The following is a 27,307-nucleotide window of genomic DNA, read 5'->3' on the forward strand; positions in this document are numbered from 1 at the left end:
GTCTGTTACACAAACTGAGACCCTATCCACATGGCTATGAAGTTAGGATTTCTTGCCCCAATATATATACAGTGGTACCTCGGGTTACATACACTTCAGGTTACATACGATTCAGGTTACAGACTCTGCTAACCCAGAAATATTGCTTCAGGTTAAGAACTTTGCTTCAGGATGAGAACAGAAATTGTGCTCCGGCGGCACGGCAGCAGCGGGAGGCCCCATTAGCTAAAGTGGTGCTTCAGGTTAAGAACAGTTTCAGGTTAAGTACGGACCTCCGGAATGAATTAAGTACTTAACCCGAGGTACCACTGTAATGGAATCTTTGCTTACATTGAATTGTATAAATGTCATTTTAATGTCTGTCTACCCAGTTGTGAGAGATCTCTTTTAATCTCCTTACTATCCCATTTGGTTTTAACCACCCAAAAGAATGTGCTTGCTCTTAGAAGTCATGTAGAATATTGTTATACACAGAGGGAACATTTTTTCAAATAAATCATGTATGCATTTTCTAGTGCCCTAGTCATATCCTCTCAAGCTCTGCAACAAGCGACATATGAAGAGGTGTCAAAAGTAAAGGATGATATTGTAGAACTTCAGAAGAAATGTGCTGCTGATGAAAAATCAGATCCAGAATGTACAAAGCCCTTGGTAAGTGTTTGGGAGCTGAATTTAGAGAACATAGAAATAAAACTGTAAAGAAATGCAAATATATTGGGAACTGATCTATGCAGAGATGTAGCACTCTAAAATGGGGAACTTATTAGTTTTAATAGCAGGTTACATTTCTTGTTGGAACATATCCAGGTCTACTATCTGATATTCAGGTATCTGGTAAGATACATGTTACAGTATTTTGCTTTCAGATTATTTTCAACGTTTTATGCTTTTATTTTATGGTTTCTATCATTTTAATGTTGTCAGCTGCTTTGGTAGGGGCAGTGCAGCAGACTTTGGAGGAAGGCAGGAGATGACAGATGGCCATCTAACCGCTGCTTAAAAACCCCCAAGGAGGGACAGCCTATGTTTTCAGGTTCTGTCTCCTGGCTCAAAATATCTGCCTCTGTTCACTGGCAGGAACATTTTGAGTTATAGGTCATCAAAAATATTCGTAGACCCCACCACGTATCAGTACAGTGTACAACAAAGTTTCCATATACAAAATGTACAAAGTACAATAACAACAATATGGAACAATTATAAAGATGACTAGTTCATCTTTAAAAAGTTTCAGCAGAATAGACCTACCAACACAAAAATGTCTTCAAGAAACGTCTGACGATTAGCAGTGAGGATGCCTGCTAAATTTTTGCTGGAATTGTTTTCCACAACATGGGATCCAAGACCCTATATGTCCAACTTCTCCTTGAAGCTAATCAGGTTTTTGAAAACTAGAAGGCAACTCTTCCAGATGATCTCAGTGATCAAACAGGAAAATAAGGGCTCATGCATTCTAGTGGTTTATAAACCAACTTAACTTTTCAATAAATCTGTCTGGTGACTGTCCTTTAAACCATGTAGAATATAGAAACTTAATTCTATGGACAACTGCCAGTTTAACATTTAAGAGGCTTATATGCCCCCCCCCAAAAGATGTTTTCTTTATGTGGACTAAGCAAACAGGCGACTGCAATTGCAAACAATTAAGAGAACACTTTGCTTCCTTCCACCAGGGTACCGTTTTTCTGGATGAAATTTGTCACGAGCAAGAAATTATTGCGAAATATGGATTTGCTGACTGTTGTGCTAAAGCTGACCCAGAAAGAAAAGCCTGTATTCTGGCCCATAAAAATGGAACTCAAGGATTCATTCCTCCCTTTCAAAAACCATCTGCAGAGGAGGGCTGCAAAGCATTTGAAGCAGACCCAGATCAAACCATGGGAAGGTAAGTAGATTGATTCAGTGCTGTAACTTTGAGGATTTGGTTGCCCTTTGTGAGAGGAGTGAAACGAAGATAAGACGTACAAGTTTCTATTTCAAATCATCTATCTGATAATTGCTAATTCTGACTGCTACTTCATGCAAGCTGTCAAAAATGAAAGATAACCTCACCTCCAAACAGCTGTGCTCCTTCATCAATGTCTTAGCCAGCCAGTCTGTAATTTATCCCCACCTTCTCCTGGCCAGGGTTCTAGCTTGCTGACCAGACACACTCTCGTCTAGGATTTGCCATTCCATTCTCACCTATTTCCTCTTTTTCTTTTCAAACTAACACTTGATATGCTGTGGCAGCTGAGGATGCTAAGTCCTTACCAGGCTGGTGTGTGGTGGGATATCTGGCATTGTTTTGTTTTTTGTTTTAAGTAGGCATCTGCAAATCTGGGTGGCATGACCATGCTTCGCAGTGGTTCTGTTTAGGCTTCATAGGCATCTGAATGGATTGCTTGAGTTTGTTATTGGAGGAAGTGATGTGGAATGCTACAAACTGACAAATCTCCTGCAATGAAATCTCTTGGATTTAAGTAGCCCACTTGTGTGCACAGTTGCAGCCCGGGGCTCCATTGCGGCAATTTGAATTTATTTGTCTTTCCTTCTTTTTAGTAGTCTTGGATAAATGATTGCCCTCCCTCTGCTTTATATCATCATCTTAATTTATAAAGGTGCTGACTACCACATTCTTTCATGCAAGAAAGTGCAGTTCGTGTTATTGAAAGGCAACTTTCTATCCTAGGTATGTCTATGAAATTGCCAGAAGATACCCTTTTTCAAAGACCTCCAGCATCTTTGCAGGAGCTAGAAAATATAAGGAGGTACTGACAACTTGCTGCAAGGAAGCTGACAAAGATGCCTGCTTTGCAGAAAAGGTATTCCGTTATCATCCAAATAATGTAGCTGATGGTTAAGGAATTTACCTCTGCTAGGTTCTTAGGATATTTTTTTCCTACCTGCTTAGACTACTGGTCAATCTAGCCAAATCTTGTCTACTCCTGGGATTCACACAGTAGGTTGTTTTTTTTCCCCTTCCCTGCACCAATCTAAACATTTTCTTTCTAAATGCCAATGATTGGAACCTGAGGCCTTCTGCATATAAAGCAGGTGTTTTATCCCCGAAGCACAGTCTCTGCCATAATTCTTCCTCAGACTTTGGCATTCCCCTGTACGGGGGGAATAACAGAATGCAAAATGTTAGAATCTATGGCACTTCCTGATTTTTGCTCTGGGTCACGTGCATGGGTATATAAAGGTCCCTCGATCCATTTGGACTGCGCCCATTGGCCAGATTGAACCCAGCTATGAGGGACCTACCAATCGGGTGTTGTGGCTTACCAATCTCACCCACCCACAACACAGGGATTCAGTTTCCAAGTCTTACCGCAACACATGCCCTCTTTAAGGGAGGACACGATTTCCACCCTATCCTAACATTTTTGAATGAGTCAAGCACATTTTCCTTCTGATTTCCATTTTTGTTGTTGCCATCATCGTTATTGTTGTTAAAGTGTTGTTGTTGTTATTGCTACAGGCAACAGAAGTCTCAAAGTATTTGAGAAAAGAGTTTGCTCGACAAAAGCAGATATGCTCTGTCCACAGGAAGCTTGGAGAACTGCCCCTGCGGGCTCTGTAAGTTTAGCTGTATTGGGGGTAGTAAAGGGGTGAGGTGGGGCAGAGTGAATTACCTACATAGATTAAGCATTCCCGAGAAAGTCAAAAACGAGACTAAAATATATCCCTGCAAACCATGTGCCAAATGCACTTGTTTCTCGGATAGCATCTTTTTGAGGTGTTCATAGTATTATAGCATCAGGAAAGAGCAATGTGAACATCAGGAAAGTTCCTGGGACATGACACTTTATCTAGCAGGAAGGAAGGAAGGAAGAATATGGGGGGTTCACAGGATGCTAAATTTTGTACCCAAAATTTTGAAGCTTTTATCTTCTTGTGTGGAGCCATGGAAAGCAACACACACAAGCACACTGCCCAGATAGGCAGGATTTCTAACACACACACACACACACACACACACACACACACACACCATGTTTGATTGAAGGGCACAATATGTTTATCCTACTGATAATACTAGAATTAAATTGTAGCTGTCATCCATCTCTCTTGGCACAATCACAACATTTTGTTTATTTTCTTTTCAGAAAAGTTGCTCAGCTCAGTCAAAAGTTTCCAAAGGCAGATTTCCCTACAGTTCTCAAGCTTTCTGCAGATATCGTACATGCCTACACAGAATGCTGCAAGGGCGATACTCTGGAGTGCTTGCTTGATAGGGTAGGTTTTGTCAGTTTCAATGTAATTGACTTCAACTCAGCGATACATTCTTGCTCAGAAAAGCCAGTTGTTTGGCATTTGCTGAATTTAGAACAGAGCTGGGTCAGGTAGACATAAGGCTTTTAGGACCTATTCTTTTCTGTACTTATGTGTGCTCATTTATGCATATCCTCCTCCTCATCATCATATTTATTTTTATTGTGCCTTTTTCCCTGGCTGGGACTCCCAGCAGCTTACAGATAAAATAGTAACAGAAAAGAACATGTGGTGGTGGGGGGGAATCAATAATTAAATACAACAATTAAACATTCATAAATTTAAAACTGAACATATATCAGTCGGTGCTCCAAAGCCTGTGGGAATAGAAAAGTAGTCTTTGTCTTTATAAACTCTGCTGTGAAAGAATCGGCTGTAAGAAAATGAACTGCATTTGAATCTCTGTGTTTACTGACCAGAAACAATGACAAGTTTCATTCCTGTGCCCATTGCGCCTTGGTCCCAGTCAGGCCAATGTAAAAGTGATAAATTTATTTCAGTTGAAATAAGTTTATTTCAATTATGGTTTTGTGACTTGCGTTAATATGCAGGATAATAATTGTTATATTGCATAATAATAGTGATACGACAGCAGATACTAACTTTCCCAGCTACTCTGGGTCTCCCAGATTACTGCCATAAATATTGACCAGATCCTTTCTTACAGGCTGACGTATCAAAGTATATCTGTTCACATCAAGCCGCTCTATCTTCTAAAGTGCACGATTGCTGTGAAAAGAGCCTGCTGGAACAAGGAGATTGCATAGCCTATTCGGAAAATGATGACAAGCCTGCAGATCTGTCTCCCACTGTCAGAGAATTCATTGATAACAAAGAAGTGTGCCAACACTATGCTGACAACCATACTCTTCATCAGGCAAAGTATGCCATAGAAATCCCACACAATCTTTCATTCAACCCTACAGGGAGTTTTGAGTTTCAGCTAAACATGCAAACAGGGTGTTGAAGTGTGACTGGGGGGGGGGGGGAGTCAGTTGGATATAACAATCTGAGCAAATAAATCTCCCCAAACAAGGACTGGAACAAAGTTGCAGGAAGACAAGAGGGAGAAGGCATGAAAGAGGGAGTAGAGAAGGAGCAGGCTGGGGCAGGGAAGAGGAAAGCTAAGTTGCTACAGAAGCAAGTACAGAAATTCTTCCTCCACTCTGTCCACTCAAATGGCTTACTCCACAGGGAGAGCGGCACACAGACTAGGACTTCTGTATGATCATAGTAGTTTTCTGGGAGGGAGGAGAGCTCAGATAACGTTTGCTATTGTTGTTGTTGACATCAGTAGTAGTTTTTGTAGTTGTTCTTGATATCATTATGAGTCATCTTTCCAAGGCTAATGTGGCAAAATTTGATAGGGGAGAGGGGCAGAGAGCGGCCAAACAGTGACATCCGTCTTTTCCTCATATAATATTCCTGGAAGCAACACAATGTGATCACTCTGCCAAATCTCCTCTGTTGTGTAAAAAAAACTCTGTCCTTGATTTGGATTAGGAGTGCCTGAAACATTCTCTCTCCCTCTCTCTCCCTCCCTCCCCCCCCCCTCTCTCTCTCACACACACCTGAATATTAATTGGGAGTTTCATTTCAAATGTACATGAAAGCTGGAAGTATTGCTGAGATATATTTGAAGTTATTTGAACACTAAGCCAAAACTGGGAACCTCAGACCAGGGACCAAATGTGACTTGCAAAGCTTCCACACTGCACCAGATTGGCTAGAGCAATCTGGCTGGGAATAACAACAACAACAAACAAACAAACAAACAAACAAACAAACTATGCAGGCCACACCCCTTACTAGCCTCATCTTCCTTCGAGGACTTTTGCCTGGACGGAACAAGTCCTTTAACTCAAATAATGCTGTACAAATGTACAATTCAAATGTTTTGCTGCAATTACTTTTGACTCTAGCCCTATACACCCCTGGCAATGCCTCCCCTCCCTCCCATTCACCAAAGGTTGCCGAGAAGGGAATGTAGCCCTCGGGCTGAAAAGTGTTCCCTTTCAGCGTTTATTTCTGTTGGTGTTAACATTGTCATCCTCATCTTCATACTCTGTTAATGGGATATTTCCTGTGTTTCAGGTTTGTGCATGAATATGGAAGGAGACACCCTGAGTTATCCCCAGAGTTGCTTGTGAGACTTGGCAAAGGCTACGGTGATTTGTTGGAGAAGTGCTGCGCTCTTGAGAATGTTGTGGAGTGCCTTGGCCATGGGGTGGGTTATGATTCATCTCCATACAAAGGATATTTGCTTGTTTCCTGATACGCAGAAGACAGGTTGTGAACATTTTGTAGGGCAGGTAAAACTAGCTCTTACAAAGCAGGGATCTCTCCTAGGACTACCTTGGATGCAAAGAACTAGACCTCGGAACTTTAGGATGGCAAAGCAACCCTTTGGTATCAGGCATTGCCTATGTTCAGATCACGGAAAGAAAATTTCCTAAGGTGCATGTTTTTAAGCAAAATTATATAATTCACTCCACTCAGAGTAATGCATAGAACTAAATGTAATCACCCTGTGGATTTCACATTTCTCTGAATTGTTTGATCCTGTACCAAAAATGTACAAAAGGGATGTTTGGAAATGTGAGTGTTGAGATAAAATTTGCACTAAAAGACATATTTTGCCATAAATATGACTTTCCTTTGTTGCCTCATAATAGGCTATTGCCATCCTTTAGCTCCCTCAAATGGATTCTTCTGTGTTGCCTTTTACTCTGTAGGAAATGATGCTGTGAAATTTCATGTTTAGCCATTTTTATGTTTTAAAAAATGCCTTTGCCAATCCTCATCTATGTTTACCTTCAATAAAGCTCTTGTCTTCTTTTGCATAAAAGGCATGTTACTGAGCCTGTTCAAACTTCCTCTCAAAGCTGCATCTTTTCTTATAGTTCTGCTCTTAAAAATATACATATATCAGAAATTCTCCTTTCTTTCAGGAAGCAGAGCTCAAAAAACACATTTCTGACACCCTAGAAGTGATGAAGAAAAACTGTGAACTGCATGCAACAGCAGGAGACTACCTCTTCCAAAATGAGTATGTTTTTTATTGTCATAAGATTTCCAGCTTGTGAAAGGGGGCAAGATGCTCAACAATTCATGTGAGCTCAGGATGCAAAAAACCTTTCTGAGACAAAACAACTTCAATGATTGCCCCCATATCTGTTGAAGAGTAAAAATTCTAGCTGTTGCACATCTCTCAGGAATTCACCATCAGCTAAGTAATATGATGTCCTACTAGCTGTGTAACAAAAATCAGGGTAAAAACTATCTGTGTGTTTGCTTAGGTAGAAACAGAAGACTTTGTGGGGATGGGAAGAGCTCATGAAATGAAACTCCTTTTCCCCATAGTCCCACCATAGTCCTTAAAAGAAGCCTCACTTGTCAAACCTGAGAAAGACAATGAAATTTCCTCATTACTGCAAGGGGGGGGGGTTAAGCCGGGACTTGCAGGAACTCAGTTCCAGCACCTCTCAGGTGGGCGCCATTGCCATTCTAAGAAAATGAAGGAGGCATTCATAGTGAGTTCTGGCACCTCCTTTTCTAGAAAAATAGCACTGTTGCAAGCCCACCTCAGATGAGCATGGCATCCCAAATGTCCTCTGACTAAGATCTCTTTGCAGGTTGCTCGTCCTCTACACCAAGAAAGCACCCCAGCTGACATTTGACCAACTGTATGAATACACCAAGGGACTCACGAAAGCTGCTGCCAAATGCTGCCACGAAGATGAAGCCCACAAGCTGCCATGTGCTGAGAAACATGTGAGCATTTGCTTCTCCATATTTGCCTCTCTGTCTGTCCTTGCCCCTTTCCTTCCCACCCACCACCTCAGAATTCCATTAAGTGCCCAAACTGTTTGGGGATTTAAATGTAATGGCAAGCTATTGGAATCGGGCTGCGAAGTACAGAACAGCCATGGTCAGCCCAAGATATTGCAACGTCTCTGGTGAAGTACGACATGACATCCCTCTTATTCCATTTACGAATGCCAGTCACAATGGCATCAGGCTCTTGCTGGTAACAGGATAGCATCGTCCACTGCATCTAAGGGCACAGGTTTGGTTAGAGGCCATAGAAGCAGAGCTGTGCCCATTGCCTGCCCCTCATCACCTGCTTCCTAGGGATGGGCCATCTAGAAGAGCAACAAATGCTGGAGCATCATGCTCCAAACCATGAGACCCTCTACCCCCCATAACATCCCTTCCTTTTTGCATGTTGCAAAAATCTAATCTGCATGTGACATAATAATAGTAGTAGTAATTCTATTACTTATACTCCGCCCATCTGGCTGGGTTTCCCCAGCCATTCTGGGTGGCTTACAGAACATATAAAAGCATAGTACAATGTCAAACATTTCAGGCTGGGTGTGGACTTCATGCCAATGGTGGCTATGGCCCAAGGCGACACCTTTCAAAAAATTGCAAGATACACACACAGAGCATTCGCACGTGTGCAGTACAAAATTAGACACATTCGCCATGCACTGCATTACAATGAGAATGCATATCTGATTATTAAGCTAATGACTGGGAGGGGCAATTTCTATCCCTATCATGACAATGGACTTTTTGGAGAGGTTGAATGCCTAGCTCAGCTTTAGAATACAGATGAAAATAACTCTGCCCTACAGGTACACTTCACACATCCCCCTCCACAGTGCTAGTATTATCACTGCCCCTCCCCAAATGATATATACTTCAATTTGCTTGCATTTTTTTTCTAAACTAAAATGCAGTCTTTCTTCAAAGAGGTGTTGTTCAGCCTTTTGACCCCTTTGGTTACTGTTTTCTGAAACTCTTCCAGGTCTCCTTTGTGCTTGGAGAGATATGTCGGGAGCATGAAATGCATCACATCAACAAACAAGTGTGCAAATGCTGTGGTGACTCCTTAACTTTCCGTCGGGAATGTTTCAGTGGTTTAGGACCGGATCCAGAATATCAACCTACACCATTTGCTTCCGATCTGTTCACCTTCCATCCAGATTTATGCACAGCTGATCCAGAAGTTCTGAAGCGCAAGAAGCAAAAGTAAGAAACCAGAAGCATGCAGCCCAATATTTGGCTGGTTATTTCAAATCAGTTAGTGTTTATGGACTTTAGCCTTCTTCACCACTTTAACTTCTGACCAAATGCACCTTGCTGCCTACACTCTGCCACCCTCTTTGGCTTCTCAGAAAGTTCTCCTATTTGAACCCCCATTCCTTTATTTATCCTATTGTCTTCCCAGCCCCCCTCGCTCAATATTTCCTGGGGTTTTGCCTTTCCTGCCCTTCTCTTCCCTAGGACCTTTTACCTTCCATTTCAGAGGGGAAGCATTGTCTCCTGCCTTGTAACATCATTTCCAACCCTATAATATCCCTAAAGATAAAGGTACTCCTGACCTTTGGGTCCAGTCGTGGACAACTCTGAGGTTGCGCGCTCATCTCGCTCTATAGGCTGAGAGAGCCAGTGTTTGTCCGCAGACAGCTTCTGGGTCATGTGGCCAGCATGACTAAGCTGCTTCTGGTGAAATCAGAGCAGTGCACAGAACGCCGTTTACCTTCCCACCAGAGCAGTACCTATTTATCTACTTGCACTTTGATGTGCTTTTGAACTGCAAGGTGGGCAGGAGCTGGGACCGAGCAATGGGAGCTCACCCCATTGCAGGGATTCGAACCACCGACCTTCTGATCGGCAAGCCCTAGGCTCTGTGGTTTAGACCAGTGTTTCCCAACCTTGTGCCTCCAGATGTTTTTGGCCTACAACTCCCATCATCCCTGACCACTGGTCTTGCTAGCTAGGGATGATGGGAGTTGTAGGCCAAAAACATCTGGAGGCACAAGGTTGGGAAACACTGGTTTAGACCACAGCGCCACCCACGTCCCACATAATATCCCTAGTGGTGAGCTAAAGTGATTATAATGACCCAATTTTGAAGTGATGCTTTGAAGAAAGGACATGCTCGGTCTGCTTTTACTCTCTCATCACTTTTCATGAGGCTAATGATTCCATCCCCCAACTTACTTTTGTTGTCATTGCAGGCAGCTTGTCGACTTGATAAAGCACAAGCCCACAATCACTGATGAGCAACTAGCGGGCGTGATTGTAGATTTCCAAGGCATGATGACACAGTGCTGCGAAGTTGCTGACCATAAGACATGTTTTGAAACAGAGGTATTTTTTAAAATGAAGACAAGTATCCATAGCATTTTTTTTTCCTTTCACTGGCAGTGTGACAAGCCTATGGGCATGTGGTGGAATATGAATGTGTGGCCCTGAACTCCTAGTCAGTGATGTGTGGCAAACAGGCATTTCTGCAGCTCTCTGAGAAGACACACCCCAGATGTCTTCATTAATGGGATGCAACTAGTGGGATTGCAACTAGCAACACCATGAGCAGAAGGCATGGGAGACTAGATGAGAGATAATAAATGTGACTTAAATTTTCGCTGAGGACACTCAGTGCTATTTTTCCAGAAAAAGAGGTGCCAGAACTCACCTTGAACACCTCCCTTGTTCTTTTATAATGGCAATGGTGCCCACCTGAGAGGTGCCAGAACTGAGTCCCAGTGAGTTCCAGTTAGAGAAAGCCGTGAGTATACTAATTCGGAATCAAGATAATCCTGAGGACTACTGTGAGCAGATGTCCTTAGGACTGCACTGAATACAAGGCAGAGAAAGAATCAAGTGCAGAAGTATCAAGTCCAGAATACTCAAATGGGGAATAGGGAAATATATTCTAGCTCAGATGCTTTTGTGTATGGGAAGCATTTGATGGTATACTGTTGTGTTCAACACACACACACACTCACCACCACCACCACCAACCATTGGCCACAAAATGGTAGGTTACTATTGAACTGGGTTGCTACAGAGAAGATTGAGAGCTACCATAGCAGTAGACAACAGGGCTGTTCATAGACACCTCTGACCTATCCTGTGGTCCCAATCTACAATCCCTAGATTGGGCCAACCACCCTCTGCTGCTCTGTGAACCACTTATCCCACCCTGGATCTGTTCCCATAAGTAAGGAAGGGGCAGGAGAAGCTAGGAGATGCTGCATCTCCTTCTTCCCCCCTCCCATTGGATTTAATCCTGTGGGGTACTGCACCTTGTTGAGTGACTTCCCTGCACACAAGGAGGCTGCTTGAGAAGGTACAGCAAAAGATTTGTTGCTGCTTCAAGTGTGGTCTCCCTGCATGAAAGGGAAGCCACTTGTGAAGGAGTAGCAACCCATACTGCTCAGCTGGTAAGTGGGAGGATCTGACCTTGTGAGGTGCTGCTTTGAGGGACAGGAAAAAGGAAGAGTCTGGCAGGAAGAAGGAGAGGCAGAATAGGACTGGCATCTACCCACTTTTCCCACAAAGACATAACTGCCTATTAGGTCACTCCTTTTCATACTTTCTCCTTCTTCCTGCCCGGTACTACACCCTCTGACAGCCCCAGTTTGCTTTGGACAGTCCAAATTGCAGCCATTTGGGGCCTGGCTAAACCAAGGCCCAGATTTTCCTGAATCACTTCAATACAGTTCAGTTTGTCCAAATCTAGTAGACAAACAACTAACAATGAGTTTCCCGGAAACCAGGAACTGGGTCTCAAGGTTAAGGTGTGAGCAAGAGAACAACAACAACAAAATGTTTCTTTGTTTGAATGTGATGCTCTGGACATATGGAATTGTAATTGCTGCTTTTGCTGAACAATTAAAGTGAGACTGTGGGTGATGAGACAGAGTTTTAAGTTCCTTGCTTGTGAAGAATTGACTCTCCATATAATTTATGAGAGGCTGTTAAACTAGCATGATTAACTATTCATCCAGTGAAAGAACTATGAGGAATACTTTCCTTAACAATATGTCTGAGGGAATTGTGTGTTTTTCTTCCAGGGTCCCAAACTGATTGAAAGGACCCGAACTGCTTTTGGAGAAAGCTAAACATCTCAGGTGAGCAGATGTGGAAGAGAGGCTTGTGTCAAGGTGTCTCCGTGATTTAGTACTGATGAAAAGACCTAACTGGTACCTGCTGTGGAGGCAGTTATGCACGGGGGACTATGATTGCATTGAAAGTTAGTGAATTGTTCTGTGTCCTTCCAGAATCATTTAGTTCTCTGTTGTTTTAGCTACATGCCTGATACATATCCATAGCCAAACATGACATTATGGATGTTCATGTTACATTATATGAGCACGCAATCTGCATACAATATCTGTGTTCACAAATAACTGGGGCAAACCCTAGTATAGTTAATCACTTGTATCATTCAACAGGTATATAGTCTGTGCCCCTGTATAGACAATAACTGAGCTACACAAAGAAGTATATGCTCTTGCACACAAACGTATGAACATTTGTACATATGTAGACACAACTGGTACATGTATTCAGTGTAATGCATAATTACATTATGACAGAAGGCTGTATATCTGAATGATTTAGTAAGCATGCCTTCCAGATTCATATAATACACTTCCCTTGGAGATACAGAGAAATGCAGATGTTGAGATATCAAAAGATTTTATTATTTCAAAGTTCTGAAAGGAACCAAAGTTTGTAGGGTCTACTGCTTCCATCACTCATTTGCTCCACTATGAACAAGATTGTCAGGATTTTGGATTACTTCAAAAGCTTTCCAAACTTGTTGGATGAGGGGTGTCAGTGGAAGAAAAGACAGTTGATTTTATTTCATAGGAGCCAAATTTTCTCCTTTAATAGTCTCTAAGGACATAACAAACACTCTTGTTGTGAGCATGATTCTGAAAAGCAGTTACCTCGATGGCATTTTTTCACATTATTCAGTGGCAAGCCCAAGTCTGTCAGTGGCAATATAGAGCATTCAGGTGAAATGCATGGTAACAAACACACATTGTTCCTACATGCAGTTAACTGTTTACATTATCAAGTGCACAATCTGAATTCAAGTAACCCCCTGTCCCAGCACCCACATTTTCAACTTGATATTCAGACTTGGAATGGTACAAGGTCCCCCCAAACTCACATCTGAGTCTTCCTGGAATTTATCTTCCCTCATTATGAGTGGAACATTCTTAAGTGGGACGAATCAACTCAGTCTTACAGGAAGATCTTTATGTAACTAGTAATGGGGCTGTATGAATTGAGCGAGGTAGCTGTTATTTTCTAAAATGTTCTGCAAGTTAGCCTTGGGACTTGTTCTCGCTTACTGCAGCAAAACATTTATTGGTTCTTATTTTCTTCTAGCTCAGCAATGGAAGAATCCTGGAGATAAAGTCCAAATATGCTCAAGCGCCCTCGAATGCTTGCTCCCTTGTTAAATGTCACCCTTCTAATTCAAAGGAAATGAGGATGTGATTCTTCCATAATCTTCATCTCTCATGACAGTCATACTGTCGAGAATGAATAAAGTCTTTAAACAAATAAACATCCCTTTTGCAGTCCAGTGATTCATTTAATCAGAGCTAAAACATATGTGCTGTGATTTTGTGCATGGATACTCTGTTAGTGTGGGGGAGTGGGGTGGGTGTAGGACCTTTTGGGGCACTCTGTAACTATTGCTGCCAGAAGACATTTTTCAGGTGTGTGTGTAGAGCAATTCAGCAGGCCACATTACCTGCTTCTCACCTTCACCCACCAATTCTAGAGCTCCCACCAACATGGATGTGCCAGCTCCTTTACCATTATCTTGTCCCAGATTCCTTAAGCATGTTTGCAGCCTGACTCCCATCTGAGATGTTCATCTTGTGTGGATGAATGGAAAAAGATTTAGGTGTTCTTGCCCTTCCTAGCCAAGTAAGGCACACCTCTGATAGTTAAGTCTTTATTGACAAGAAAAGCGTGTACAGTAGCTTCCACAGTGCTCCGGATACACGCTCATACACACTTCTAGCCTCAAGGCAAATGTCCACAGGTCCAGGCCCTGTGGAATAGTTGCAGCAACAGGGAGACTCCATCCTCCACTGCCAGCCTACATACCCTGTCCTTATGGGTTACGTGCCTGCAACCTGATATTTCTCTTGCATGGAAGTTGCTGCTTCAAGACCTTCCTGGTTCTAGGAGACAGCAGAATGGGGGGAAGGTGGGGAGTCTACTGACCCATCTGTTGGCTCAACAGCCTCTTCTTCTGCTACATCTAGCACACTTTCCTCCATCTCAGGCTGCCCCGACTCTCCGTCCTCTCCTGGCTCCTGCCTTGCAGGTGGTGTCAAACCCCACAAATCACCTCTCCTGGGTATCTGGCCTGGTCCCTGCCTCTACCCCACACTCTTTGGAGTGCTACCAGCCCCTGGCAGCAGGTCAGTTCTACTCAGTTCTACTCATTGCCTCATGTCAGGCTATAGATTGAAAGGGCAGGACTGGATTGTATGGAATAAGATATCAGGGACAATGTTCTTGTAACACACAAAACCCCTCCCTCCATGGATACAGCTAGCACTTGAGGATGAAGGCCCTGCAAAACCATTTTTTCCTGGTTTGAACATTTTCTAAACATATAGTAATTTTATATGTGTGGAAGCATTCAAGAAAACCATCTTCTCCCTTTAGTAAGGGAAAGGATAACAGCCCAGAATCTCTGCTTTCTGACTCAGTTTTCTTATTTTCTCCATCTTGGTCCTAGCAGGAGAATATTCTGCAAAATGACTCCTTTTCTTGGCTGGGTAGGGACAGGCTGTGAGGATGTTATAGCTCTACCCAAGGACCATGCAATGCCTCCCTGCCCCTCATATGAGTAAAATAAACTTCTGCGACCATGAGCCCAGCATATCCACGAAAGCTTCCCATGCAGTTCTGTGTGGCAGAAGGTTACTCACACGAGAGCCTAAGAGCATAGGTCATATGGTCAAAAGTGCATCCCACATTTGGGATGTAAAATGGATTGGCTGGGTGCTGCATGGATGTACATGCTGGGAAGGGCACCTGGGATCTTAAGACACATAAGGGGGGAAAGAAACAAGATAGAGGGAACTCAGATGTTGAGATATTAAGATATGTTATTAATTCACAGTTCTGAAATGGAACCAAGGCTTGTAGGGTCTATGCAGGCATGGCCAAACTTGGCCCTCCAGATATTTTGGGACTACAATTCCCGTCATCCCTGACCACTGGTCCTGTTAGCTAGGGATGGTGGGAGTTGTGGTCCCAAATCATCTGGAGGGCCAAGTTTGGCCATGCCTGGTCTATTGCATCCATCACACATTTGCTTCACTATGAACAAGATTGTCAGGATTTTGGATTACTTCAAAGGCTTCCCAAATTTGTTGGATGAGGGGTGTCAATGAAAGAAAAAACAGGTGTTTTTATTTCATATGAGCCAAATTTCCTCTTTTAATAGTCTCTATAGACATAACAAACACTCTTGTTGTAGGGATGATTCTGAAAAGCAGTTACTTCGAAGGCATTTTTTCACATTATTTAGTGGCAAACCCAAGACTGTCAATGGCAAAGGAACAAGAAAGAGAGAAACCCCATGTGACATTGTGATTATTGCTTGAATTTATATCATCTGGTACTCCATGGAATGTTTTTACATGTAAACAGTAAAACACATACAAACATACCACATACCCATGAGTCTTTTCTTTTGAGTTTGATTAGACTCCTGGGAGTGATGAAAATAAATATGGATAAAATTCATTGCAGCATCTCCTTTTTTCTTCCACCAGTACAGAGAAAAGTAAGAGAGAGAGCCTCTCAAACAGCTGTGGAGAGAAAAGAATATAATACACAGATGAAAAGGCAAATCACAGTGGCTACCCAGAAAGAAAACACAGGTCACAATCAGGCACGAAAAAGAAACATGTAAACATGCATGAAATTACCCAGGATCTACCTGTAAACAGCTTGGTAAGTCAATCTCATGGTATACGTTGTTAGGATATTTCCGTTCCACCTTAAAAGGGAGCAGGATGTTTGTGTCACAGCCTGCGTATTTCCTGTTCACAGGATGTTTCTGTTGTGTCTTTGCTTTCATTTCTCTCTGTGTGCCTGAGACATTGAAGCAGGCAGTCATGTTTTCTTTGTTCTGACCAACGCTGAATAAAGCTGTAAATAATGCTCTCCTGCGTGCATCTTTCACTGTGCAAATTCTGTTGATAGAGTGTGCATCAGCTCTGGAATGTAGCAAGCTATTCCTGGAACTCATGTCGCTAATTGAATGATACTGCGTGTCTACGGGAGGTCGATGGATCGCAACGGAGACGTCATGGGGTCATGATGGACTCTGTCTCCCTGGCAGTATCCCAACAGTCTGTTTGCTGGTGACCTTATTAATAAAAAGCAAGTTTTATTCCAAGTGAAACATATTTATGGATTCTCTAGTCCAAAGTCTGCAAAGTTTAGATGTGCAGAAAAGTCACAAGGTCACCAAGAATGGTACCATTTCATTCAATAAAGAGAATATTATTTCCAGCACTTCCTTATTCCACTAGGACATTGAAGAGAATGAGTCAGTCTGTCCCTCTTTGTTTATGCATACTGGAAACCTCACATGGGAAAAGACATACAGGGATTGCCCCCAAAGTCTGCTACTACCCCTTCCTTGTTCATAGTTGCTGTGGGATGATTCAAATGCCTTTTTCCAGTTTTGGCTGGTATCATAATAGCTGCTTGCACTGGGATAGCTTGGCCACAGTTGTTGAGGCAATGATACTCCAGTACTGTAATTCGCTTTTAGATCTCTCATCCCCAGCAAATTGAAAGGTGCTTAGCACAAAGTTTCCTGGATCTACCGTATTTTCGCCCCATAGGGCACACCGCCCCATAGGATGCACCTAGTTTTGGGGGGGGGTTGTCCAGAGAGAAAGGGTTCAACCAGGCAACCTAGCCAGGAGTGGTGGCAACTTATGCACGAGCAACCCCCTTAGAACCATTACAGCAATCCGTCAGTCCCTGACATTGCTTATGCGGAGCGCCTGAGAAATAGCACAATGAGCCGAACAGGGGCAGCCGGAGAGCCGGAGGAACCAGCTGCGATGCCAAGTCTGGCACAGAGGAATAGAGACTTGGAGCAGCATGTAGCTATCCTGACGGCACGGCTGGACGAAAGACGGGCTCAAGATGCACAGGTCAAACCCACCCCCATCGCAAGGAAGGTACCAGGGCTGGTTCACAAGTTTGGTGGGAAGCCCCAGGACTACAATGCTTTCCGAACATAAATAGAGTACGCTTTGGAACTGCGGCATGATGAATTTGCGGATGACGGGGAGAGGGTGGCATACATTGTGGGGCATCTGCAGGATGGGGCGCGTGAATGGATCAGGGCCCCTAATGGCTACACAAAATGATGCCTTGAAGGACCTTAAGAAAGTCTTCCAGGCGATGAATGCCATGTATTCCAGTCAAGTGGAGCAAAGTGTGACTCGGTGGGAACTGATGGGGTGCAGGCAGGGGAGCCAGTCCGTCAGAGACTACTGGTCACGATTTGCGATGTTAATCCACCGGCTCGGGTGGGATCTGGACTCTGAACCGATTCAAATGTTGTTTGAGGAGGAGTTGTCCCCAACGGTGAAGGACGAGCTGTCCCGCGCACCCCGCCCACGGTCTATGGATCAACTGACCAAGGCTGTGCTTGCTATTGGAGTACGGCAGGAAACGCAGGCTCAGGAGAAACGCGAAGGGAGAGGGGAACGTTGCCATGACTACCGCATTCCTGAGATACCGAGACAGCCTTCCCAGGCGGCGGAGCCAATGGAAATTGATGGTGTGCGCATGCGCGAGGTTTCAAACTCCAGTGAAGGTCGCAAAAGGGAGGGGAAGGATTGGAAAACTACCAAGAAGTGTTTCCTCTGCCAGCGACCAGGACATTTTGCTAAGGTCTGCCCTCAAAGAAAGGCCTGGCAAGGGGTGGGGGGGCTGCCGGCTGTGAGGAGAAGGGGGAGGAAGAGCAGGCGCAGGGAAACGACAACGCCTGGCTGCCAACCAGAGGGGGCAGCAGCTAGGCCAGCAACCAATAGAAGTGCCCCAACCTGACCCCCCCAAAGCAGCTATAGCCATAGAAGTGGTGCTAGAACTCCCAAATGGGCACCCCGTCAAAGTTAAGGGGCTGCTGGATTCGGGCAGCTCATGTAATTTCTTCAGTAGAGACTTTGCTCTGGAGCACCAGCTCCACCTACTACCCCTTGATTTTCCCTTGCAAGTGACCACCATAGATGGCAGGGAACTTCTGGGGGGGGGGAGTGACCCACCAGACCCTGCCAATGTGCATGAGGGTTTCCAGGCACACGGAGACCATCGCCTTTCATGTGGCCACACTGGCAGGACCCCCAATAATATTGGGAATGAGCTGGCTGGCACTGCATGATCCAGTAGTGTCATGGCATCAGCGGTCAGTCACCTTTGGGTCAGTGTACTGCTTGGAACACTGTCTAGGAGGGGAGAACCCAAGGATGACAGTGGCCAGGGTGGCTGGGCTAGCCGTGGAACGAAAAGGGGAGGTGCCACCACAATATGCTGACCTGAAGGAAGTCTTCAGCGAGAAGGAGGCAGATAGACTACCCCCCATAGGCCCTTTGACTGCCAAATCAACTTACTCCCAAGGGCTCAGCTGCCAGTATGCTATGTATGCTATGTCCGACTGGGAGATGCAGGAGTTGAGGCAATTTATTGACAAGAACCTGAAGAGGGGGTTCATAAGGGAATCCAAGGCGGTGGGGGGGGGGGTAGTCCGGTGTTCTTTGTGGACAAAAAGGAGGCTAATCAGCCCAGATTAGTTGTAGATTACCGGGCCTTAAACCTGGTGTCAGAACCCGTAACCTTCCCAATGCCCAGGATTGACGACATTTTAACACGGGTGAGGAAGGGTAGAGAAATTAGCGCTGGCTGAATTTGCATACAATAACGCTGAACATGTGTCCACGGGAATGACCCTGTTCATGGCCAATTATGGGTGTCACTCCAGAGCCTTCCAGGGGAGAGGGGAGGAAGGATGGAGTGTCCCTGCGGCAGAGCAGTTTGTGGAAGAAATGAAGGCTTTGCACCAGCAACTCAAGATGAACTTGGAGCAGGCCAAGGAAGTTTACAAGAGGCAGGCAGACAAGCACCGTCGAGAGGGGGGGCCATACGGGTGGGAGACCAGGTGTGGTTGTCAACCCAAGGGTTACCCTTGAAGGGAGGGTGCAAGAAGTTGCAGCCAAGGCGGCTGGGACCTTTTGAGGTAACACAGCAGGTGAATCCCGTGGCATTCAAGCTCAAGTTACCTGACAGCATGAAGATACATCCGGTGTTCCATAGGTCCCTACTCTCACCGTACAGGGAGGGGCGGGAATTTCCGGGGCGGGAGGGAGGGGTCACCACCCACCCGCAGGTAGAGGAGAGGGAACACCACAACCAAGCCACGGAAATACTCGATTCAAGGTGGCGAGGTCGCCAGGTGGAGTACTTGGTAGCTTGGGAGGAAGAACCCAGGTCAGAAAACACGTGGGTCCCCGCTGAGGCAATCAATGAGGGGTATCTGGTGGAAGAATTCCACAGCCTGTTCCCAGATAAACCAAAACCACTAGCGAGATTCTGGGAGGAAGAATTTGGAACCAGGGATGATAAAGAGGACTTTGTGGGTTTTCCTGCCTCCAAAGAGGAGAGAGGGGAGGAGTCTGAGGGAGAGGAATCAGACTGGGAGGCCCACCCCACGGGAAGAGATCGGAGTGGGTGGGAAGCGGGTTTTGAATCCTCAGAGGATGGTGACAGCTCCTTCAGGGGATTCCCCGCATCGTTGGCTGAGGAAAGGGACGAAGTTGGATCAGAAGGTCGGGCCGGGGGTGGAGGGGGTCCTGGGCGGGAGGTGGATGTCAGGGAACTGCCATCGGAGCCAGAGGCGGAGGGAAGGCTCCAGAGCGATGCCAGAGAGGGTCCCAGCAGAGAGAGAGGCAGCCCATCTGCTGGGGAAGGAAATCAGCGTAACACCAAGGGTGAAGGGGGGCAGAGGGGGGAATCGGAGACAAGGCTCCAGGACTCTTCACCGGAGACCAGTGGGGAGAGCACTTCTGCGCAGGGAGAGTAGGAGGAGACTTGGCGTCAAAGAACTTCTTTGCTGGAAGAAGTTTAAGAAACGCCCACTGACGGATTCTGCTAGCGACTGAAACAGCCACGAGTGCAAGGCTGTCCAGAGAGAAAGGGTTCAACCAGGCAACCTAGCCAGGAGTGGCGGCAACTTACGCACGAGCAACCCCCTTAGAACCATTACATCAACCTACTTGATCACATTGGGGAACATGCGTCAAAACATTCTCCTCCTCCTCCTCCTCCTCCTCCTCCTCCTCCTCCTCCTCCTCTCTAAAATGGTTGTGCCATCTCTTTGCAGGTACTACATAGCCACACAATGTTCAACCAGTCATCTAGAGTGGTGGAATTCCTTCTGCATGGATTCTCTGATACTCAGGAACTGAAGACATTTCATTTCATTACATTCTTGATCCTTTATCTGATTGCTGTCACTGAAAACCTCATCAACATCACAGTCATAATTTTCAGTCCTCAGCTTCACAAACCCATGTACTTCTTTCTAGCCAATCTGGCATTCCAATACCTTCTGTGATGAACAGAAAAGCATGTGTCAAAATGGCAATCAGTGCATGGATTACTGGGCTTATCTATTCCACAGTATATACTGGCAGTGCATTCACAATTGAGTTCTGTTCTAATGACATCAGTCAGTTTTTCTGTGAAATTCCATAGTTATTCAAAATTGCTTGCTCTGACTCATATCTCATCGTATTTTGGATTATTTGTGTTGGTGACTCTCTGGCCTTTATCTACCTTGCTGTAATAGTTTATTCATACGTTAAAATCTTCAGTGCAGTTCTAAAAATTCCTTCTGCCCAGGGAAAAGAAAAAGCCTTCTCAACTTGCTTGCCACATCTTACTGTAATATCTTTATATTTTGTTAGTGGTTCATTTGTTTATCTGAAGCAAAGCTCTGTGTCACTATCATCAAGTGACACAGAGCTTTTGGATCCTGTTGCTTCTATGTTCTATTGCATGTTTCCACCAGTTATGAACCCATTAATCTATAGCATTAGGAATAAGGAATTGAAAACAGCATTATGGAAGTTGAATGCAAATCTCTTCTACCAATTCTTCCCCAATTTCTAATGGCCAAAAGATGGATTACCTTTATATTTCCATCAAAAAAACTAAAAATAATTTATAAACATTTATTATATATAAATCACTATTTGCATGCCAAATGTAATCCTTTGAAGAACACACTTTCTAACTAACAACAATTTCTATATTTGTTTTCCTGTGCTCTATATTAAAGAGTGGAAACATTTTTGTCAATTTGCTTATTTTGTACTTACTTTCTCACACTGTTTTCTGTTTGTTCTGCTGCATTGTGTCAGATCCATGGTAAGTCAGAACTATATTTTTCAGCTTGATTATATGCATGCCTTTGCAGATGTGGGTCCATACTGGCCTAATAAAGCAGATTTTCACCAGCAAGATCTGTGCATCTTTGAGTGGGTGTAGTTGTTTTTAGACTCATGTGAGTTGAAAGAGATAGACCCATGAAAAGTGGTTTTTCTGGACTCACAAAGTTGCAAAGATTCTGGCAAAGGAGCTACAAACTACCCACCAAGTCCAATTTTTGCTGTAGAATTGGTAAACCATTCCAGAAAAGGGAATATCTTTTTTAACCAGGAAAGGCAAGAAGGAATCTCCTTTTTTAAACTGAGGACACATTCCATCAAATTCTATACTTGATCATTGCCTGCACCTCTTACTAAATCCACTCATTGCTGTCGACTTTGTTATCAATCTTTGCTATCCTTCCTTTATGAATTGTAAAATACGTGGCTAGATAAAGTGTTCAACCAGGAAAGATTGATATATTGTGTTAATGAAAAGGCTACTTCTTCAGCTTCACCTATCCCTATAGAAACTAGCCAAGGAATTTGAAAGTCTGAGGGACCCTACAGGGAGGCCAAAAACATATGCTAGTCTCCCCATCGCCACCCCATGGACAGCAGGAAGAAGATCCATGTTAGAAAATGCATTTCTCAGATACTTAGAACCAGCATTTCAAGGCTTGCACAATTTCAAGCTGCCGCTCATTGGGAAAGGAGGGACAGGTAAGAGTCCAAAGGGTGGGTAGAGGAGGCAGAGGCACAGCAGAACTATCCAGGGGGAGGGACCAGTGATTTGTGGGGTTCTGTGCCACTTGTGAGGCAGGGAGAAGAGGAAAAGGCTAGGCAGGCAGAAACAGGAAAACACAGAGGTGGAAGACACTAACTTGGGCTGTTCGAATCTCCTCAGCTCCTCTCCCTGCCTCCAAGTATAAGGAGGGGTTAAAAACAAGAGGAGCAGGTGGGAATGTACACAGGGGGAGTTTCTGGTTACTTCCACATACCATATTAGAAGAGAGGGTTTAAATGTGCTGGAGGAGGCAGGGTGTGCAGATGCTCCAACTGCTTGTCTCAGCAGTTGGAGGTGTGCCTCAGAGCAGAGGTGTGAAGAAGCAGATGCCCAGCTAGCTATTTAGCAGGAGTGCCACGTGTGATTCTCACACCTTAGGAGCTGAATGTAATCAAGTGGCGAAAGACAGAGAGAGAAACTGAAATTGGCGGATTTGTTCATTTCTATGTAAACAGGAAGTTGGATTATATTATATTTGCTCAGTGCTGCAGGAATCATGGCTGACTTTAGCTGAATATAAAAGAAATTTCTGTAGTAAATTCCTGCCAATGGCCAGGAAGGGCCTCCTCAACAAGGAAGGAAGAATGCATATCAATCTAAAGCAGTGTCTGTTGAGACACATTCAGATGTTGTCTAAAATAAGAATACAGGGTTCACTGTTTCTTCATTACGTGATTAGCCCAAAGCGCTTTCATTTTCCCCTCTAATGGAAACAAGACCCTTCAATGCATTATTGCAATAATAATTTGATGGAAAGTGAGAGCCAGAAAAAAGAAAGTTCTAATGAAATTCTGCCCTGCCCATTTAACTGGGTTGCCCCAGCCACTCTGGGTGACTTCCAACATAATATAAAACACAGTAAAACATCAGTGTGGGATGGGAACAAAATTAAAATAGTAGGATTTCTGTCATCAGAAGACAGCTGGTCTGAAAATCTCTAGCTCCACTAGACATTTCTTTTCTGACTTTCATAGATTAATGAATAAGATTCCAGTCTGGATTTTCAGCCCCTGTTCTGAAAGGGCAAATATTTACTCTTCAACAGCCTTGAGAACAAATGTCACACACGATACCATTGAACTTAAGCTCTTTAAATTGACCAGGCCCACTCACATCAATTCAATTCACCTTTGGACAGAATATTGATGGGGGGGGGGGGGGAAGTTGACCTAAGAGTTATCGGGTAACAAACAAAGTTTGCATTACCTCCTGGCAGTCTGATAATTATTAGCAGGAGTATTTCTGAGATTCTAATTGGGAATGTGACAGTAACCCAACATGCATGCACAAAAGTATAAAAAGCTCATCTACCCATTTGCTGCTTTCCACATCCCAGCCCCTCAATAATTTGAAACTATGAAGTGGGTCACATTAATTTCTTGTCTTTTTTTGATAAGCTCGGCTGAGTCTAAACAGCTGCCCAGAAGGTACCGGGATGTAGGTATGTTGTGGGTGTTTGTGATATGTTTGTTTTTTAAACTTATTAATTTTGTGCTTATGTATAATATATGCATAGTTCTATATCTATCTATCTTTCTAGCTAGCTAGCTAGCTATTTGGAATGGTCAGATTATTGCTGGCTTCATTATGCTATTTTAAACAAAGACTAGGGCTCAGTCCATTGTGAGGTTTTCATTTATTTATTTATTATTATTATTATTATTATTATTATTATTATTATTATTAAATCCTTTTGATTTTAACATTTATCAGTTTAAAAGTATCATTGATTCTTTAAAAAGTGCACAATAAATATGGTGTTTAATAATACATAATAAAGTCATTAAGGCTAAAAGGCCTTTAAGGGTGTCTCCACCTGGTACCTTTTTAGCTCCCTGTCTGTAAAGCAGCAGAGAGTTCCACAGTCAGTTCCTCTCCAAACTAAGAGTTAGTAACTTTGGACACGGCAAAGAGGAAGCATTCTGGGGGCATGTTGCAATATTTGCAATCTTTTGTGGATATGTTGGCTGTTATCATATGAATTGATATCCATATGTATAGGACTGTTATGTAAGAAACACTTCTGTATATATAATAAGGATATGCACCAGCCTCATGATTAAGTTTGTATATGGATATTTCACTCCAGGAAGTCATCCACCTTCTTCTGAAATTTGCCTCTGGATTCAGATCTGATCTGTTTTCTGAAAATTGAAGCACATTTTTCTCCATTCACTATTATGGGGATTCAAAACAAATATAAAATACCTTCTCCCTCTGACCACCCTCTTCCACGCCATAGTGTGGTATTGACCTTATACAGCGGAACCTCGGTTTTCAAACGTAATTTGTTCCGGAAGAACATTTGACTTACGAAACGTTTGAAAACCAAGGATCAATGGGCAGTCGGCAAAATCCATTGAAAAAATTGAGAAACGCACCTCAAAAGCCGTTTGACTTCCGAGGCACGTTTGGAAACTGAAACAATTACTTCTGGGTTTTCAGCATTCGGCTTCTGAATCGTTTGGCTTCTGAGATGCTCGAAAACTGAGGTACCACTGTATGGTAAACTGCCAATGGTGTGAGATGTCTCAATTGAAAATTTGATTTTTGTATTCTTTACAGAACACCATGACACCTTCAGACATTTCATTAAAATAGCAGAGGGTCAGTTTCCAGGCATGTAAGTCTTTTCAGATGGTTTTCCTTGATATGACCTCCAGTCTTCACATGCAAAAACAAAAAGGAGTAATAAATACAAAGGCTATTAAAGGATTAATACAGGCATCCCCCCCCCCCGACTTACATGGGTGTCACATTCCCGGACTCGACACATATTATGTGGAATTGTGTAAAATCAGGGGGGTGTTGTTGAAGGAGACTGTGGCATAGCATGGGGGGTTGTAGGGGCTGTGGTCCTGGGCACAGTCACAGTGGGCTCCCTCCATGCCCCTCCCCTCCACCCCCACCCCCTGCATGTCCACCTAGATGGCACTAGCATACGGTTCGTCACTGATTAAAAGTACATTCTCAACAATGGTCTGTTCATGTTTGTTTTAATTCCCATTTGCTTTTAACTTGTTTTTATCTTTTTTACTTTATTGTTTGGTTGTGTGTGTGTGTGTGTGTGTGTGTGTACATATATATTTCAATTACAGTCCAATCATTGCCTCATTATAACAATATCAAATTATTATACAATTACTAATACCAATCATTCAAATACTGAATTATATAATTTAGGTGGCCCCCCACATGCTAGATTTGATAGTTTGATTATTTCTTTATTTCTGTGTTCCAAAATCTTATTAATTTGAATTACATTCCAGTTGAAATAATAATCCCTTATACAAGAGCTGCAATATTAATAACTTCTATTCGTGTTGACACATTAAATGAACTACAAGTGAGGCACTCAAATTATGTTCTTGTTCTTTCTGTGTGTGGCGCAATTATTTTGTCCGTGGTGTTTCTTCCTGACCTTGTAAAATGATATTTCTATCTTTTCCTGGATATTGCTGTTCTCCATCATGCCTTGGGTAGAGCTAATATCCCATTGTTGTTTCAGAAATTTCTCCATTGCTCCATCCTGTGCTTTGTTGTTTTGCAACTTTAACAACAGCTGCAAAAATCACTCTGGCCCAATAAATAACCTGTTTTCACCATTTTCACCCTCTCAGCCTGGGAAGAAGAGTAGTCTGTCAAACTGCAGATGACTCAGTAATGAACCTTGGCAAGCTTGCAGATTTCTTTCATCCTTTCATTCAACTGAAGATAAATAAGCATTTATACTTCCAATTAAATTATATTCCAGGTCCTTTTAGCATTGTTCAGTTCACACCATAGATAATAAAGGATGGTGAAGATTCAGCTCTAAGTTTCCATCGAAACCCTTCTGCAAAATAGAGCTTCCCTTACTTTTTCCTTTTTTTACGCACACAGTTCTCTTTAATGTTATAGTCCATATCTATAATCCAGTTTCATCCCTCCTCACTTGCACATATATAAATTGAACTAATATTCAAGAGAGGCTTACCAAATCATAAATGTAGAGAAACAACTTTATTTCAAGAAATTGTAGGCTCCCCTCCCCCCACACCGTCTTTTGCACTGAATGAAGTCTTCTCTCAAGTTCAAACCTCAATGACTTTGCAGCTGGTTCTGTTCCAAATTTTATGATCTCATCTCTTCCAGCACGTTCCTGTACTTTAGTTCAAATTAAGCCTCTGCTTCTTAATGGTGGAGTAGGATAGTTATCAGCAGGCAAAGTGCTTTTGCACTCAGTGCCTCCCTGCCTCCCACATTCCATGCCGGAGCGAGAACCAAGTATTGAGATGAACTGCAAGTGAAGCCCATTCCCCCCTGTCCCTGAGGGGAACTGGGAAGATTATCCTCAATTATCCTTGTTTTTCCTTCACCAACAATCTCCTACTTTCATGGGAGCTGCCTCCATTAAGGCAGACCAGAACTGGAGGCTGGTTTTATATTTTTATATTGTAAACTGCTGTGATATATATTTTTATGATACAGCGGTAAATAAATATTCCTATCTATAAACAAACAAACAAACAAACAAACAAATATGTTTTCCCAGCATCATCGGCTTGTCGTCTCAGAATCTGCAGAGAGCTTCATACGATGAGGTGGCTAAACTGAATGACAATCTTGTACAGCTCGCCAAGAAATGTTCTAGTGATGATCAAGCAACCCCAGATTGTGAAAAGCCTTTGGTAAGCCTTGGGACCTAAATTTGAAGGTTATGATTTGAAATATTGGTAAATTGCATAGTCTGGAGCCCTGGACCATCATGGATGCTCTTCTGATTGATTATGAAATTAAATGACCAAACCGGGAACTTTAGACAGAAAACATTCCACTTATAAAGAAACTAGTTTATGTAGAGATGCACGCAACAGTCATAAATAGGGGACATACCTGGTTTAAAAGCACAGAGCTAGGCATATTGGATCAGACAAAAGTCTGCCTAGTATGCCCAGTTGTCATAAGGTGCTTGTTCTTA

General features: G+C 43.3%; 1 protein-coding gene across 1 annotated transcript in view; it reads left to right on the forward strand.

The window, feature by feature from the left end:
• LOC310830860 (uncharacterized protein) overlaps nucleotides 1-27,307 on the forward strand; it is a 45,167-nt gene that overhangs the window by 1,740 nt on the left and 16,120 nt on the right. The window contains exons 3-17 of the mRNA XM_083710695.1: nucleotides 516-651; nucleotides 1,674-1,885; nucleotides 2,672-2,804; nucleotides 3,464-3,561; nucleotides 4,092-4,221; nucleotides 4,925-5,139; nucleotides 6,352-6,484; nucleotides 7,209-7,306; nucleotides 7,893-8,031; nucleotides 9,074-9,297; nucleotides 10,290-10,422; nucleotides 12,132-12,174; nucleotides 23,693-23,788; nucleotides 24,913-24,970; nucleotides 26,882-27,017. Of these exons, the coding sequence (XP_083566821.1) occupies nucleotides 516-651; nucleotides 1,674-1,885; nucleotides 2,672-2,804; nucleotides 3,464-3,561; nucleotides 4,092-4,221; nucleotides 4,925-5,139; nucleotides 6,352-6,484; nucleotides 7,209-7,306; nucleotides 7,893-8,031; nucleotides 9,074-9,297; nucleotides 10,290-10,422; nucleotides 12,132-12,174; nucleotides 23,693-23,788; nucleotides 24,913-24,970; nucleotides 26,882-27,017 (1,984 nt within the window). The remainder of the gene's footprint in view (nucleotides 1-515; nucleotides 652-1,673; nucleotides 1,886-2,671; nucleotides 2,805-3,463; nucleotides 3,562-4,091; nucleotides 4,222-4,924; nucleotides 5,140-6,351; nucleotides 6,485-7,208; nucleotides 7,307-7,892; nucleotides 8,032-9,073; nucleotides 9,298-10,289; nucleotides 10,423-12,131; nucleotides 12,175-23,692; nucleotides 23,789-24,912; nucleotides 24,971-26,881; nucleotides 27,018-27,307) is intronic.

The sequence above is a fragment of the Podarcis gaigeae genome (genome assembly GCF_964106915.1).
Source record: "Podarcis gaigeae genome assembly, chromosome: 13".
Taxonomy (NCBI): domain Eukaryota; kingdom Metazoa; phylum Chordata; class Lepidosauria; order Squamata; family Lacertidae; genus Podarcis; species Podarcis gaigeae.